Source organism: Triturus cristatus, chromosome 9 (genome assembly GCF_964204655.1).
Source record: "Triturus cristatus chromosome 9, aTriCri1.1, whole genome shotgun sequence".
Taxonomy (NCBI): domain Eukaryota; kingdom Metazoa; phylum Chordata; class Amphibia; order Caudata; family Salamandridae; genus Triturus; species Triturus cristatus.
In genome coordinates this window covers 794,310,344-794,326,101 of record NC_140592.1, presented here as the reverse complement: position 1 = coordinate 794,326,101, position 15,758 = coordinate 794,310,344, and the positions used below count along the sequence as shown (strand labels likewise).

The following is a 15,758-nucleotide window of genomic DNA, read 5'->3' as shown; positions in this document are numbered from 1 at the left end:
ATATTTAAAAACCTATCACTGTTCTCTGTTTTCCTGACACAACTCACCCTCACTCTGATGGGAGTCTGGCCTGGAAGAGTAGGACTCAGTTTAATGAGGGCTCCTGCCAAATACACAAAGTATTACCATTGTTGCATTTTAAACTGAAATTTATAACAGGATTATCAACCGGAAAAATAGAAAAGGTGTTCATTAATAAGAAACAATGAAACCCCAAGAATGCAACTTTTCAATGTGTCAAGATTATTTGTCTTACTTATCTCAAATATTATGCACTGGTAGTATCCAACAGAGCAAATTGTGTTACTTGTTACTGTATTGCAGTATGCGTAAGGAAATTGGTTCATGAAGACAAAAAAAACTCAACCAACATTTGAGGTACAGCTACATTTTCAAGCAATGCAGTTTAAAGAGCTTGGCCATGCAGTGAATAATAGCAAAACAGAACAAATGCTTTCAAACAAAAGTTTAAAGAGTGCAACTGTAAAGGCATGTGATGATGCTGCAGACTCAATGCAAATATCTCCTGTGCCATGCTGAGAATACCTTCACACTCTGAGGCTTCTGTACTGCCCTCCTCGTGGTTGGACAGTAAGCGGCTGAATTTCTGCTTACGCTCGGAACCAGCCTGAGTTGCTTTCTCGGACACTGCTGACCGGAAACTCTGTGAGCGAGATACCGAGATCTCAAACTGTTTTATCACCTCCTCATCACTGTCGGAAGATGTGGTGAGATCCTCATCCTCCCCAAAACTGTTCACTGGGAGAAAACAGAATATAGGCTCATGACAACTTCGGACGCTCAACCAACTGGATGGATACACCTTCATGCATGCAACATTAAGGACATGTCTAAAGAGCCCTTCTGTGGAGAGGTTGTTTCTTATGTTTTATGTACAAAATGAAGGGTAGACTCAAATGATCAGATCCTACTGATTTCCTATTAAAGGGAAAATGTGTTTATGCTGTTAAAAGGTTGAAGACCCATACAACCTGTGGCTAGAGCTGTGCCTTTGCAGGGTAATAATAACTCAGAACTGTGCCAATGTTTACTTGATTTGTACTGATAGCACACAATCTCCAAACAGAAACTACCAAATAGTAGAGGTTATCATTTAAGCTTTAATGCTGAGGTTTGTGTGGAATAGAGGTGATATTTTCTGTACTTGGTAAATACTAATTCCCCACGGGAGCATAAAATACCTCCTTTTCTTAGTATTTTTAACTATTTACTGCACAGTATTCCGCGTTTTACCTTTTTTCCAGGAATTTTCCTGATATATTAAGCATGCAAAATCTGCCAGGTGATAGCTGTGGAGTTCAATACTTATTATACGACACTGAATTGCAATTTGCATGTCCCATTGCATAGGGATTGGGATTTTCCCCATAGGATTCAAACATTGATGTAGGTGTGAACGGTGACCTTTGCATCATCAACAGTGGTTACAATTCACTAATTGACTACATGCATCCCTTGATCCTTCTGTGTACTTTGACACATTGGATCGCAGGCCACTACCCTCCTAGAAATAACTTGGAAAGTTCTGGAATTATTATCCTTACTGTCCCAGGGAAATATCATTTTCATAAGATTGCTTCTTTCACGAGTCTCCTTCTTCCCTTCACTTACTGTGCACTATTTTCTTAAGATCTATGTAGCAATATTATAAGTTTTGGTCCAACCTTACCTCTTGTTCTCCTCTCGCAATGTAATTTCCTAGCTGAAGTTTTGCCTCTCACTCACTGAACTATGTACAACCGTTTATAGAGGTTGCAAATGGAGATTTGGGCCATTTGTGATCGCTAAAAAGTGCTGTAGCATGTATCAACCCTATTTTGTGAGTCGGCAACCTGTTACCAACTTGCAAAATAGGATGTGTGAGTCAAAATTAGGAAGGGGCAGGGCGAGGGTGTCCTTTCCTAATAACAAGGGCATGTACGATTGTTTTGCGACTGGAATTTAGTTGCAAAACAATCACAGTTTACCGCTTACTTCAAGTAAGTGGTAGGCCGCCCCTTCCCTTTTGTGATTGGCAGCGAAAACATTTTTTAAGAGCAGACAGTCTTCCCACCGACCACTGTTTACTCTTAAAAAATGAAAATGAAACGTTTCATTTTTGTTTTTGAAATGCATCCTGTTTCCCTTTAAGGAAAATGGGCTGCATTTAAAAAAGAAATTGCTTGATGAGGCAGGTCATTTGCCACCCCATTGAGAATTGCAAAGTGCATTTCCGTATGCGACTCAGTAAAATTTGCGAATTGCGAGTCATAAAAGGAAATGATAGTACATATGGCCATATATTTCCATTAAGTAGGTTTCTGGGAGGAGGGAGGGGTGCTGGAGGCGGTGGGCGGGGCTAGGCAGATGCAGGGGAAAGGGGGCAGGCAGGAACGGCAATGAGGAAAAACAAGGAGAATGCAAAGAAACAAGGGGAACGCAAGGAGAAGGCACTTAAAACATGTGGGGAAAACAAGGAGAACGCAATGAAAATGAAAAGAAAGCAAGGAGAAGGCACCTCATAAAACGGGGAACAAAACAAGGAGAAAGCAATGAAAACGAAGGGAAAGCAAGGAAAAGGCACTCAAAAAAACTGAAAAAGAAAGGAGAAAGCAGTGAAAACTAGGGAAAAGCAACGAGAAGGTACTCAAAAATAGGGTGAAAAACAAGGGGAAAGCAATGAAAACACGAGAAAAGTAAAGAGATGGCACTCAAAAAACGAGGGAAAATGCAAAGAGAAAGCAGTGAAAATGAGGAAAAAGCAAGGAGAAGCTGCTCAAAAAGCGGGGAAAAATCAAGCAGAAGACAGAAACAAGAGCAATGTAGCAGAATGGGAGGGCCAGTGCCTGGGGCCCGCACTGCGACCCACTCACAGTTGGTCCTGGGGCCTGCACTGAGTCTTACTCACAGCTCTCTCAGTACACAGCTGTCCTGCAATACATATTGATGTTTCCAAATAGCACTCTGCCAATCCACCTCAAGTTAGCTAGCAGCACCCACTGATATTCACGTACAGATACCATATACACACGTTCCTCTTACAGAGACACGCAAACACACATTCGGTAGTATACTAACTCCATGTATTCCCTCCAAACTCCAGGGGCACTCAGTATAATACACTGATTTCCAACACACTCAGAACTGCTTCACTGCTTGCCATCCAAACTCCTCTGACCCCTGGCATACATGAACTGTGTACATCTTGGAGGAACTCAGTGTCCACTGTATGTTTCTCACATCCAATTATGTGTCCATTCCTTGTGGAAATTCAATTTTACCCTACTACAGACTGTCCATAGTTAGCATAATGCCATTCAGATGTGTGTTTATCATTGGTGAAGAAAGTGGAATGGTACAACAGGAGTCCACAGAAGAGTTTGAAGGCCCACTGCATTTTAATTGTCGCTGCCTTGTATTGCTTATGTTAGGGTTCATACTTCCTAGCATTATTGCTAAAACACTGGCACTGTTGCTGTTGAAGTGCTGGTCACTGACAGGACCAGAAGCAAACATGGGGCTTATCAATCCTTACCAGTAGCCGCTGTCATGCATGCTGTCTACATACACTGTCATTGTGTTTTGCTAGTGCCATCTTGCCCTGGTCACTTTAACTACAACCACCCAGCCATAGGAGCAAACCGATAGAGCCATGACCCCTGCAATCACAATCCTACTTGTCCACTTGTATAAACAGAAAATACCGAAAGGACAGCTTCAATGTAACCAAAATAGAACAGTGTGGCACCAGTATAATGTAGCCCTTTGTGCATCGCATTACAATTCCATGCTAAAGTACCTGTAGCTAATTTAGCCCTACAGAGTGCATGATACAAGCAAAATAAATATCAAGATTTGGTAATTGGTAGTTGGCCAAATGAAAATTGGAGGGTGAGCAGGGATCTACCTTTCTTCTGACTGGGTGTCCTTTTTCTCCTGTAACATGTGCTCTGGGAACGGTTACGACCTTTTGACCTGATGACACTTTCAGACATGCTCAAACTGGCATCAACTACTTCACAGCCCAAACTTTTTAAACGTTTCTTAATCTTGGAAAACTCAGAATGGCATAAATATTTGAATAGTTAAGAGCCTGGCAATGCCAGTTGAACTGCCCTATTATGGCTTTGATTACAACAGAGCCAGAGGGTGATGTGATGACACCTATGCAACCCCTGCAAAAACAGGGGTTTGATCGGGAGATAGTTAATTAACGAGGCAGTCAAAATCGAGGACTATTGTGCTGCCAGATATTTCAAGGGGCCCATGGGTTAGGAAATGGCTTGCTCAAGTTCACAATTATGGAAAGTAGAGCAGGGAGATGGCTACAGAACAGCAGAAGCCAATTCACCAAGCCATTGTTGTCCTACCAAGCCATTTTTGTCCTAAGCGTACATTTACAGCCAAAGTGGTACCATTTGGTCCTGCCAGGATAAGCCACAAACCGTGTACAATTATGCACTAATAAACTTGGGGGCATATCTACAAGGCCAGGCGATAATTATCGCTCAGCGCTCGTAGCGCGAGGATAGTTATCGCCGGACAATGCTGAATTTTATCGCGGAGATAGCGTGCTATCACCAACGCTTATCTCCAAAGCGATAAAATTCAACGCGCAAGCTGCCAACTGTGCGATTATCGCTGCAAATCCAGCGATAATCGCACAACGTTTGGCGAAAGCTTGCTGATAGGGCAAGGCAGACTTAGCCATGATATCCACCTTCCATAGGATATCATGGCTGTCAGTTGAAAAGCAGGCGTAAGGAAAGTAGCGCTAACCATGGTTAGCGCTACTTTTCTTATCGGTGTGCTTGTTAGCGATTCCCTTGATAATTGGAGAAATGTTGGTTAGCGACATTTCTCCAGTTATTTCAGGAAGGAACGCCTACTTTGCATCTCATTAGAGATGCAAAGCTGGGCGTTCAGAAAACAGGCGCTAAGGCAAGGATTCACGCGATAGCGTGACCTTGCTGATATAGCGATAAAATTATCACCGCTTTTCGGCCGAAAACGGACGCAAAAGCGGCGATCATTTTTTATCGCCGCCTTGTAGATATGCCCCTACATGGCTTCGTTGGGAGTGGGTGGATGAAGCTGCGGTTTGTCTATAGGGTTTGTAATCGTCCTCAAATTGTGATCCTGTGTGCATTCACAAAGTCCCCTACTATCCTTTTTTACTTCTAAAGGGTCAGAGATTTGCTCTAGCTAAGGGCTGGAGTAAATACCCTTTTAGTGTTTAGGGGAGCAAAACACCCACAAACCTCGTGGGTATGTAGGGAAAGCAGTTTCTCCACAAAGAAAAGAAACATCTTTTCCTGTGGAAAACAGGAAATGAAAAAAGGTGTCTTTTCACAGTGGGCACACTACACAATTGTCTTATACGTTCTAGCGTGCCCTGGGGGAATAGCAACTCAGAAAAATAGCACAACATACCATTTATTTCTAGGAATCTTGTTACTGGAGTAGCTTTACAGGCATAGTACTAGGAATGTATGTGAATTTCTAAAAAATCATACATTCACACCTATGCATAGGAGAATGTAAATAGGCATATGTTCATACGTTTTCTTTGTCAATTGGATCCTAAGTTGTGAAGTCTGCTACTGAATCGAATCTGTAAAAAGACCTTTAGTGCAGAAAGTTCACAGGGGCACAGAATGACTTTCAAAGTCCATCTCCACTACTGTCAGGTCAAGAGCACAAAGCAACTGCAGAAATGGGCTCTTACCGCTCCAGATGCACAATAGACAGCACAATGCTGATTGTCTGTAGTGTTCCCTGAATGTGCATCATTTACACCTGTGATTATCTCCTTTCAGATGTGCCTCTGCGAGGCTGCTCAATAGATAGATTTTCACACAAAGGCCCAGAGAATGGTGCCTTTAGATGCCTGTGAGTAAACCTTTACAGTGTTGCAGTGGCTGCATCCTATTTAAGGAGTTTGAAACTGTCAAGTTGCTCATTTCTGATCCCAGGCATCACATACATTTTCTCTCATTGCAAGAATTTTCTGAGTCCTTTGCACTGGCTCTCTGTGCACAGATATGCTTGGTTTTTAATTCATTTTCCTGTGTCCTTCACACATCATTTTTTCAGTGAGGCAAAACCTCAAGCACATTTTAGAAGGTGATGATAGGATGAACAAACAATCTAGAATTTATTTCCTTGGTTGAACAATATTCTTCAGAATCATATCAAAGCAGATATCCAAACACGCACTTCTGAGCCTTATGGTCTAGCTTATATTCATTCATATGCAGGGTACACCCTCCCACGATATTAGATGTGATACATTGCATAACAAAATTATCCCACCCCTTACATCAGCCAAATCACTGAATCACACAGTAAATATACTGCAAGTTGATGTGGAGTTAGCAATACCAAATGCATGCTTATCTTGGCAGTGTAGTAGTAGGCAATGTATTGGAATCAATATTTTAAAGTAGGTCAATATTAATGAGCAAGCTATAGTATCAGGCAACTAAATGCACAGATGGCTACATACATCATTACTTAATAACTTCGTCTTCTATGCGGATAGACTTTCTTTACTAAATGTATCATTATAAATAAATGATATCCTGTATTTCTTTGTTTCCTCCATCCCAACTACACTGCCTGCCCCCATTCTATCCCTCCACCATTCTCTAACTCCTGCCTCGTCTACCAAGGAACACAGCATATTATTCAACATGCAGCCAGAATCAGTCATCTCCAGAATGTAACAGTAGCCAAGTGGCAGCTTATAAATACCATACAAATTCAATCCAATTCCCTCATCAATGCCCATGCAATGAGCAAGCTAGATTATTCTAATAACCACCTCTGTTACTCTTTCTGGTGCAAGATACAGAATCCATGTTAGCAAAATATCCTTTTCACTCCCCGTTCCCTCCACCTCAAAATATCAACACCAAGCCAACCTCTTTCACAATCTCTTGGAGAAGTACAATTTAAGCTCCGCCACTATACGTTACCAAAGAGCAATACTTATGTGCATTAGCACAATATATCTACTATGTGTCTTAACCATATTAATGTAGAGTGAAGTACTATGCAAAGTATGCATCCTGCAGGAGTGCATTCACTGTGGAAATTAGGAATTTGTATAAGCATGTTCCCTAATGTCTTCATTATGATGTTACCAATTGTAGTTCTCCTTCACACTTATACTTACGTACTTCGAGTTACACCGCTTTTATTGAAACCGCATTTCTTATGAACTCATTTATTAATGTTTAGCATTTATTTTGTGATCGTAGGTGCATATATACAGTTATGTATTCAAAGTGTACACTGACTGTCTTACTAAGTTAGCTTAATCAAAGGCCTTAAGCACTTGGTCTTAAATGTTTAACCTTCAATGTGAAAGTTGTGCTTGTGCTGAAATGTTCTTACTTTTGCAGGTGTGTTCACATGATATCATAGTTAGTGAAAGGCGTATTGTGTGTTAGAGATAGTGAGGTCTGGGAGGAGAACTTTTGGCAACAATGAGAGGCGCTAATGAACTCAGAGAAGTCTCTTGTTCAAGGCGTATCAGGAAGAAAGCTAAGGTCCTCCTGCTGATAAAACCGTAGGATGGGAGAATCGAGTCAAGTCGCTAATTTCTACAGTGAGAACATGGAAAACTACTGGAGTCAAAGGTGTGGAATTCTCAAATGTTCTGTGGGTTTAATTGATGTTCACACTTAAGTCTTTAGAGCAGATACCCTTTGCACGCTGTCAAGGTACAGACCTCTCTGCTCATATTTCCATTGTGTGGCTTTATACTATACATTGCCTTGATTTTGAGAACTTTTACTGACGTCTCCACGATGCTGACACCTTCCAGTTTTCTGTAATTAAACTTGCTTTCCTCCGTTTTTTTTAACTTTAGTATAGGACTAGTTTAGGTGACTGTAGATTTATTCACACATAGACAGAAGGATCAAAACCTGACACTGATCATCAAATCCTATTTCTCATCTTTTGAATTACTGCAACTGAATTTCTTGTATGCCTTATGCTACTAAGACTTAATTTCATTCGACATTTCGGTTTACCTTTGGTGAATCTGTATTTTTACAATATGCTCCTGAGATTCATTGGGATCAGTTTGGCCTTTAACTTGTAATAAAGTTCATTTAACTTTACTTATCGATTCCTGGGCCTTAATGTGTGGCCAGATAAGCTGCACTGTAAATTGAATTGTTGGATTGATGTTAACTCCCCTTTACCTCTAAGGCAACAAAAAAATATTAATCGCAGGATAAACAGTAAAACCGGCCCAGTGCTCCTTTACTCTCCTGCTTCACCACCACTTAATCTCTTGCTAAAACAGCCACAATCTCCTAGCAGTTCAAAGCAACCCTTCCCATCGCCCCAGTTAAGATATGTCAGTTTTTTCAGTTCTTTCCATTTGAACTCAGTTCCAAGTGAACTGATGGCCAGTTCTCTCTCTGTATTCAAGACTACCTTTAAAACATCAAGTACTATGTGGATGATGACCTAACCCTGATGTGTTTCACACTCACAGCCAGCAGTCATTTAGGCAGTCTTCCCATGGCTTCATATTGTCTTAAAAATGTATCACAATGTAATACACTTTATTTAAGTAATGACTACTTCCCTTCATGATCCATCATGCCCTCTAAATGTTCCCTCACAACCTGCCGAAGATGGTAGTCTTTCTTAAAATCCATATGACTCTCCCTTAGTAAAACGACCACCCAAATCAATCGCTGGTGGCCTAGAATTGAATTACATATAGTGTGACAGTCGTTTGAGCTTGAACGTCATTACTAATTAATACTGTAGTTGATTTTGTCACATGATTAGGGCCTCACTTTGGTCATACAATCCATGTCATACATTCTGAGTCAAAAAGCTGAACATATTTATTCAGTCTTGGTGAAGTATGCCACAGCTGCCACATTTTCATAGGGAGTTTCATTTGCAAATATATAGTTATCAACAGGAATAAGATAGATAATCTGCCAATTGGAAAACAGATCAAATCTAAAGGATAAATTAAAACATTGTCAATGGAGTAAAGTTATGATTGCAGTTCTAAACTCTGATGGTTTCTAGGCCAACAGATGAGCATGTTAAGGGCTGCTAGAATTACAGAGATGATGCAAAATATGTACAAAGGCAAGTTATTTATCACCTTATGTACTGAATGATAATTATGTAGCAAGTTCTGTGACATAATAATCCAGGTGTGTTTACATTTAACCACTGATACTGAAAGGATCCTAATGCATATGATGTTCAAGAAAGTATTGATTTCTTTGTTTAATAGAACTTGTACAGAATGTACTCCCCCTGCATGGGGCATTTAGGTACTCACCTATACGGATAGCAAGCTAGACCATGTAAGGAGTGGTCAGTGTTGTTTTTGTTTTGAGCTTGTCAGGCAAATGTTTTCTTTTCATGTGTAATGACCACCAAAGTGTGGTACTCATGTTACATGATGCAGCATCTGGCAGTGTGATCAATGAGGGTAAGTGAGAGCTATAAGTGCAAATTCTAGTTATAATTAGCATGAACCAGCTTAGCCACAGAAGGAGTAGGATGCTGTGTACCTGTACACAATAGAAGGGTAATTAAGGAAGGGTAATTAAGGAACGTGTGTATGGCTGAGATGCTGGCTAAATAAGTATAAGGAAGTAAATAGGGCAAGAATAGGATTTAGTGATATAAGTTGTAGCTATGCACTATATATAAAGAGATAGTGCTTACTGCTCAATAAATAAACCCCACTGGGGTAAAAGAGCAACCGAGGTAGGCAAACTGAGCAGATACTACTACACAAACCTCTTTAGAAGGTCCACTTTCTACCTACTCCCGCTAAGTCGAAAGAAGACAACATTTTGAACAGGGCTTCAAGGCCCAAGTCCCTCAAGCTCCAGCATGCTCCCAAAGGCAGCTGAGCAACAGTCGCATGAACCCCAGTGGGATCGTGGTTCAGACCCACGCCAGGCTCACACCTTCCACTTGCAAGAGAAGAAACACTTGGTAGTTTGCTGCTCTGAAAGTGCAAGAGTGAAAGGACCTGCATAATTTTGCCCTGCTGTCTTCACCCCATCCACATGAGCCCAATACTATTCATAGATCCCAAAGACCCCCAGGTTATCCTAGTTTACATGAGGAGACCTCCTCCTGACCTTGTAGAATTTCCTCCAAGGATAATTTCCATATTCATTGTTAGCAGTGAATGATATTTTAAAAAAGTGACAATGTGGTGAAAGGAGGCTTACTGTGCTTCTATACTTTTCAGCTAGGGCAGTAGCATGGAACCAATTCAATAGTTCTCATTTTGTTCAAACTCAGCCCAGCTCTTCTATGACTTTTGAGCTTTGCGAAAAGCACATTTACAATGCTCTCTACAAGTTAACTTACCTTACGATCTCCTTTGTTGGATCCTTTCTCGATCTAACCTTCCCTGCCATTAACTCTGCTATCACCTCAAGCAGGAGGCCTTTGAACTAAAACAATAGTAATCAACATCTCGGAATGCCATCTCCATGCTGCTGAGTGTGTTGACTGAGGCTGCTGGATAATACTGCTCATGTCAGTCATCGCCAGCCTTTTTCTTCCAGGAACTCTGGTGTTTGACCACTTAAGACACTGCAAAGAAAAATTAGACTACCCCTTACTGTTTTAAGGCTGTTCGCAATGTCTTAAACTAGACTCAACAATCCCTCTGCACTTATCACACCCTGCTAACCCTTCATGTTGCAAAGATATGACCCACAATCTGCTTTTATTTGCATTAGAATATGAAAATACACTGAGCCCTGCCAGCCAGGAAGAAATCAAACTGCCGCTTATCACTTAAAGGCTAGGCGCAATGTCGCCAGCTACCGTGGTTGAATCCTATGCACACGGCACTGTTCTACAGACTGCCACATCCCCTGCACTGCTTCTGTTTCCAGTTGACAGGGCTTGAAGCTATCTGGTTGATTCTTGAAGCAGATCTGGGAGTTATTCTATTTTATGACATCCTCTGTGAGGCTCTTGCTTGCTGGAACCTATGGGTGGCTTTAAATACAGGTAACAGCTCGATGGGGAGCTTTCATTTACCTCAGGGCCCTATAAGACCCTATTGTGCTGAAAACAAGGTCCCCTGGACTCGAGAATATCTACAAGGAAGGAGGTGTCCTATTTGAGGTTCTGACCAAGGGGCCCACAGGTCTTTGCTATGTTCAGAATGCCACCACTGAAGCAATTCTTGAATCCATTCGATATGCAAACTCCTAATGAGTACTAAACAAAGATTAAGTAGGTAACATTGCCTCAAGACATTCGATTCATGGCTATCCGTCTTACTTTAATTTTTAACCCATGCCTGCCAGCTATTCTGCACAGAATGGAGCTCCAAGTTTATGATGTTCGTCTGATTGGATTGACCAGTCTACTGTTCAATCTCTAAAAAGCTTAGGGGCCTATTCAGAGTCACGGCAGACCGTTCCAACCAAAAAACGGTTGTTTTGAATGGATCTTATGAGCTAGTCTGTGTCTTCACCTTCTCAATGTGTTTTGTAGCTGCTTTTACCCTGTTGTATCAGGAACATTAATAATGTCAGTTAACAGTCCACAGAATTTACGCTCTAAGCTTCAAGGAAAGCAAACCTTGTAGAAAAGAAAGGAGACTGTTCCACTATCACAGTGTCCCCTGCTTTAAGTATTACTCAGAAATGTTCTTCTAAGGCTCTCTCACTACTGATCTTTGTTTCAAAAGATTTTAAGCCATCTGATACTTCAAGGTTTCCACCTTACTCATCAATATAATTCAACGCCTAAATTTCCCCGTTCTCAAATCCATACAAATAATGGATGCATCTCTAATGCCTTAACAATCTCTCCTTTAGTCATTCAGAGACATCTTCGCCTTTCTTCGCCACCCTGTTTTCATTTCCTTAGTACTGAAAATGTGGTTCCAAGTTTTCAGGAGATGACGGCAAAAACGTCTCTGTTCAAATCTACTTCTGTCAGGGCTGAATCGCCACTTCAAACAAGCATTGCCAAAATCAATAGATTTCACCACTGACATCGTAGCACAAACCTATTGCCTCTTCCAGTGCTCTTTTTGGCTTTAATTCATTTACAGAAAAACTCATTGCAATAGGGCTATGGGTGCATGCATATAACAGCCATTGTGGTAGTTTTTATTTTTCCGGTAAAAGACTAAGCATTCCAAGATGATCCTCATGCATGCATAACATACACACACACAAACACAGTGACCATCTTGTAATGCTTTTTTTTTGTTTTATGAAAAACTATTCCAAGATGGCTGTCATGTGTGCACACATGGTGGCCATCTTGAAATGCTTTTCTGTTTGGCTTAAGAAAATACATTTTAAGAACCTGGAATAGTTTCAATAAAATTCCAAGACAGCCAATATGCCTGCATGCATGCAAGCATACATTAAGTATCATGGGGTAACCCAGTGACCGTCAGAACCTGGGTATCTGAAATATATGGTAAGGTAGGTTCTGTCAGGAGGCAAGTAATTACTTTAGCTAGGTCGTATGACCTAGCTAAAGTAATTACTTTCCTCCCAACAGAACCTACCTTACCATACATGCAGCCATAGGCATGTAAGGCCAGCCATATTTGAATGGTTTAAGAACTATTCAAAGATGTCCCTAGCAAATAGCAGCTGGTTTCTCACAGAGCAGGACACAACCTAATCAATCAAAAGAGTGAAACCAAAATGCTCTTTAGAGCATAAACACAAGAATACGGGGAAAGAACCATGTGCAATGAACTCAATTAAACAAGAAAGACATTGAATCATGAGCAAAGGGCAGACCCAAAGTTTACTCTGTGGCTATATTGGATATGACAGCTTTGTTGCCCAGATATGGGAGACCTAAAAATGCATTCATCAATATCACTGAGGTATTGTACCATTCCTGTAGCATTTAAAAAATGTTTGATTGCCCACTAAGACAGTTTAATGCTCTAACATTGTGGTAGTTTTGCATGTGAAAGTGAGAGAAAACCTCAGCTAGCATTTTGGCAAACCAATAAAGCCTGACCAGTGAGGTATGCCTGTGAGGAGACTTAAAAGCACAAAATGATTCCCAGCTTCCAGGTCTCAACCAATCCCAGAATGGTTGCATTGTTGTTGCATCGTGAAAAGGAGTATACAATATAGGTCACAGCAACATTTTAACCAAACAATATAATTTGACCTTGAAGGACCTATTGGCAGAACCTCTTTTGAAAACTTAAATACACAATACACTAGAGCAGCAGACAGTCCCATGCAACCTGAAACTCCTAAATTGCCTCCTGCTCAAGACAGTCACCTAGAAGGACCATAACCAAGTAACACCAAAGGTATACATTTTAGTACGGGTCACGGCCTACCCCAAATGGCAGGTCAAAAATACACCTTCAATTACATTTGGCCTAAGCACCAGGTGCGTATCAGGGAGGGAAGCTTGGAGTTTATGGTGCTAATAGTATATGATTATCAACAAAATATTCTAACCAACCCTAAAGTAAATGTGCTGTCATTTTATGAAAAAGGATAGAACTAATGTGCCTTTGTAATCCTGTAACAACATAATGTTATAGTAATAAGGAGTGATTTGACAAAGTTTTTAAAAAGTGAGAATACAAAATTAATCCTAGTTCATCCATTTGGATTCCAAAACAGCAGCTGCTGAACAGTAATTGTGATTTTGTTTTCTATATGATTTCATTAGATATATATAAAATATATTGTAAAATCATTATAGAAATGTCAAGATGTATAAATGAATTATTCCATCAACTCGCTATATTTTGATGCAAACAAGCGAGGTAAATGATAATCACACGAGTTAATTTAGCAGGCATATTTTATGAAAGTATTTTTGTGTAGTAAAAAGCTCTACAGTGGCACTCGCACTTAGTAAGTGGCAGTCTTTACCTCTCTCTACTGGCCAGTATTAAACAACGTTGCTCTCCCAATGAATAAGAAAAAAAAAAGCTGCGAAGAAATGTCAATGTGAAAAACGAAAGCTCAAGTCTATTGGGATGGATAGGCCAGTCCTGGGAAGATTGTACACTGTCTGATCTGCAGAAAAGAAAGCACCGGCAAAGGTTCAGTCCAGCAGGTAACACCTTTAACAATAGTAAACAGTGCGCTCAGCATTAACACCCAGACACGGGCAGAGCAATGCACAGTTTTTGTTGTCCAGTTTACTAGGATACAATGAATCAAGAGCTACAAGCTAAGGAGTCTTAACACTCTCCATCAAAAACAAGTATTGTCACATTCTCTTGTACATTCACTAAATCTTTAAAGGGCTAATTGTAACTTTCAGTCAAAGACATACAGACATGTTTAAAGATGCTCAAGGCCCGTTTCTAAAATAAATTCAACAGGGACAGAGGTACTGATGGGCTTTCCACTCCTGGCACTGTGATTGATGTGGGAAAAAGGAATAAAAGAAATAAAAAATTGCATCTCAATCACAGTGCTAGCAGCAGAAGGACCGTTAATCAAGATGAAACCATCAGTACTTGGTCCCTGCTCCAGCCGAAAGAAGAGGCAATGCAGACTACTTGCACTGCCCAATTAGAAAGCAGCAAACAAGAATTACAACAAAGACCACAGATGGGAAGCAATGGGTGGATTCCAAGCCCTTTAGTGAACACAATACCTCTCGCAAGCGAGAGAGAATGCACTAGAGCTGATGCTCTCACACAGGCGAGGCATAAAAGATATTCATACTGGGCAATCATCTATGAAATAATTAACACGGGTGTGACATCTAAATTGTCTAAGCGTAAAATTTTATCTCTAATGCAAACTACATTGTAAAGTATGCTGCGGATGACTTGGTCCAAATGAATACTGAACAAGCTAAACAAATTGAATTACTTCAAGCAATAACATCTGGGCTAATTTACAGGTCAAAAGAGGGTGTAAAAGCAGATTTGGGTATATCAAACGGAGTTACTCATTTGGAGCCTAGATATCGTACTAACACTTCAAATGTTCCAACTCCAGATTACAAAATTGCTGAGAGGTTTAGTAAAAATAGGGCCTTATCATTCTTTATCAAGTTTCCTCTCTCCAAATGTTGCTGCAGAGAAGGGGAAAGGTTCTTCACATTACAGAACACTATCGCCTTGCCCTAGCCCTTGTACAAAGCCAGCTAAGCTTCAAAAATACATGACTGAAACTCCAAAGGTACCCCATATAACATTCCGAGTGGGAAGCTGCAAAGGTTTTCCAGCCCGTTAGAAAAATGCTGCCCTTCAGGGTTGCTCTTCTGAGAGGAAGAGATGTAGTTTCAACAATATCAAAGAAAGAAAGCTTAGTGAACATACAGGCCCATGCACAAAGACCTTCTCTTTGCAATGGAATGTAACTGATTTCTTTAAAAATCAGAAAAGGGTGAAGTGGACTTTTAATATTCGCTCACTAAATCACAGAAGGCTTCTGTGAACATTTCAAACAACAAAGGCCTTTAAAGATTTAACTATGACATTTTATGTGTCGTTAAAGGATGTTAAGTTATGAAAATCATATTTTATTTAACAATAATGAAATGGTGGCCAAAACTAGGTCTAATTCAAGAATTTAGAAATGGAAGATATATAAAAAGTAGATTTTCTTTTTAAAGTGGCAAATATATTTGAACTTGAACACATACATATACAAAAGGCAAACCATAACAGTAGCCAAGGCTGGGAAAGAAAAAAACAACCTCTAAAAAAGTCAACAGGTCTGTTTTTTTATTAGTGAAAGTGCTTGAATATT

The 15,758-nt window shown here is 40.3% G+C and overlaps 1 protein-coding gene across 8 annotated transcripts in view; it reads right to left on the bottom strand.

Annotated features, from left to right (window-relative positions):
* SYT16 (synaptotagmin 16) overlaps positions 1 to 15,758 on the bottom strand; it is a 601,801-nt gene that overhangs the window by 169,973 nt on the left and 416,070 nt on the right. For 5 of the 8 annotated variants that reach the window (XM_085626194.1, XM_085626188.1, XM_085626189.1 and 2 more), the window contains one exon: positions 547 to 759. The exons of the other annotated variants lie outside the window; for them this stretch is intronic. In XM_085626194.1, the coding sequence (XP_085482320.1) occupies positions 547 to 759 (213 nt within the window). The remainder of the gene's footprint in view (positions 1 to 546; positions 760 to 15,758) is intronic. 8 annotated transcript variants of the gene reach the window in all.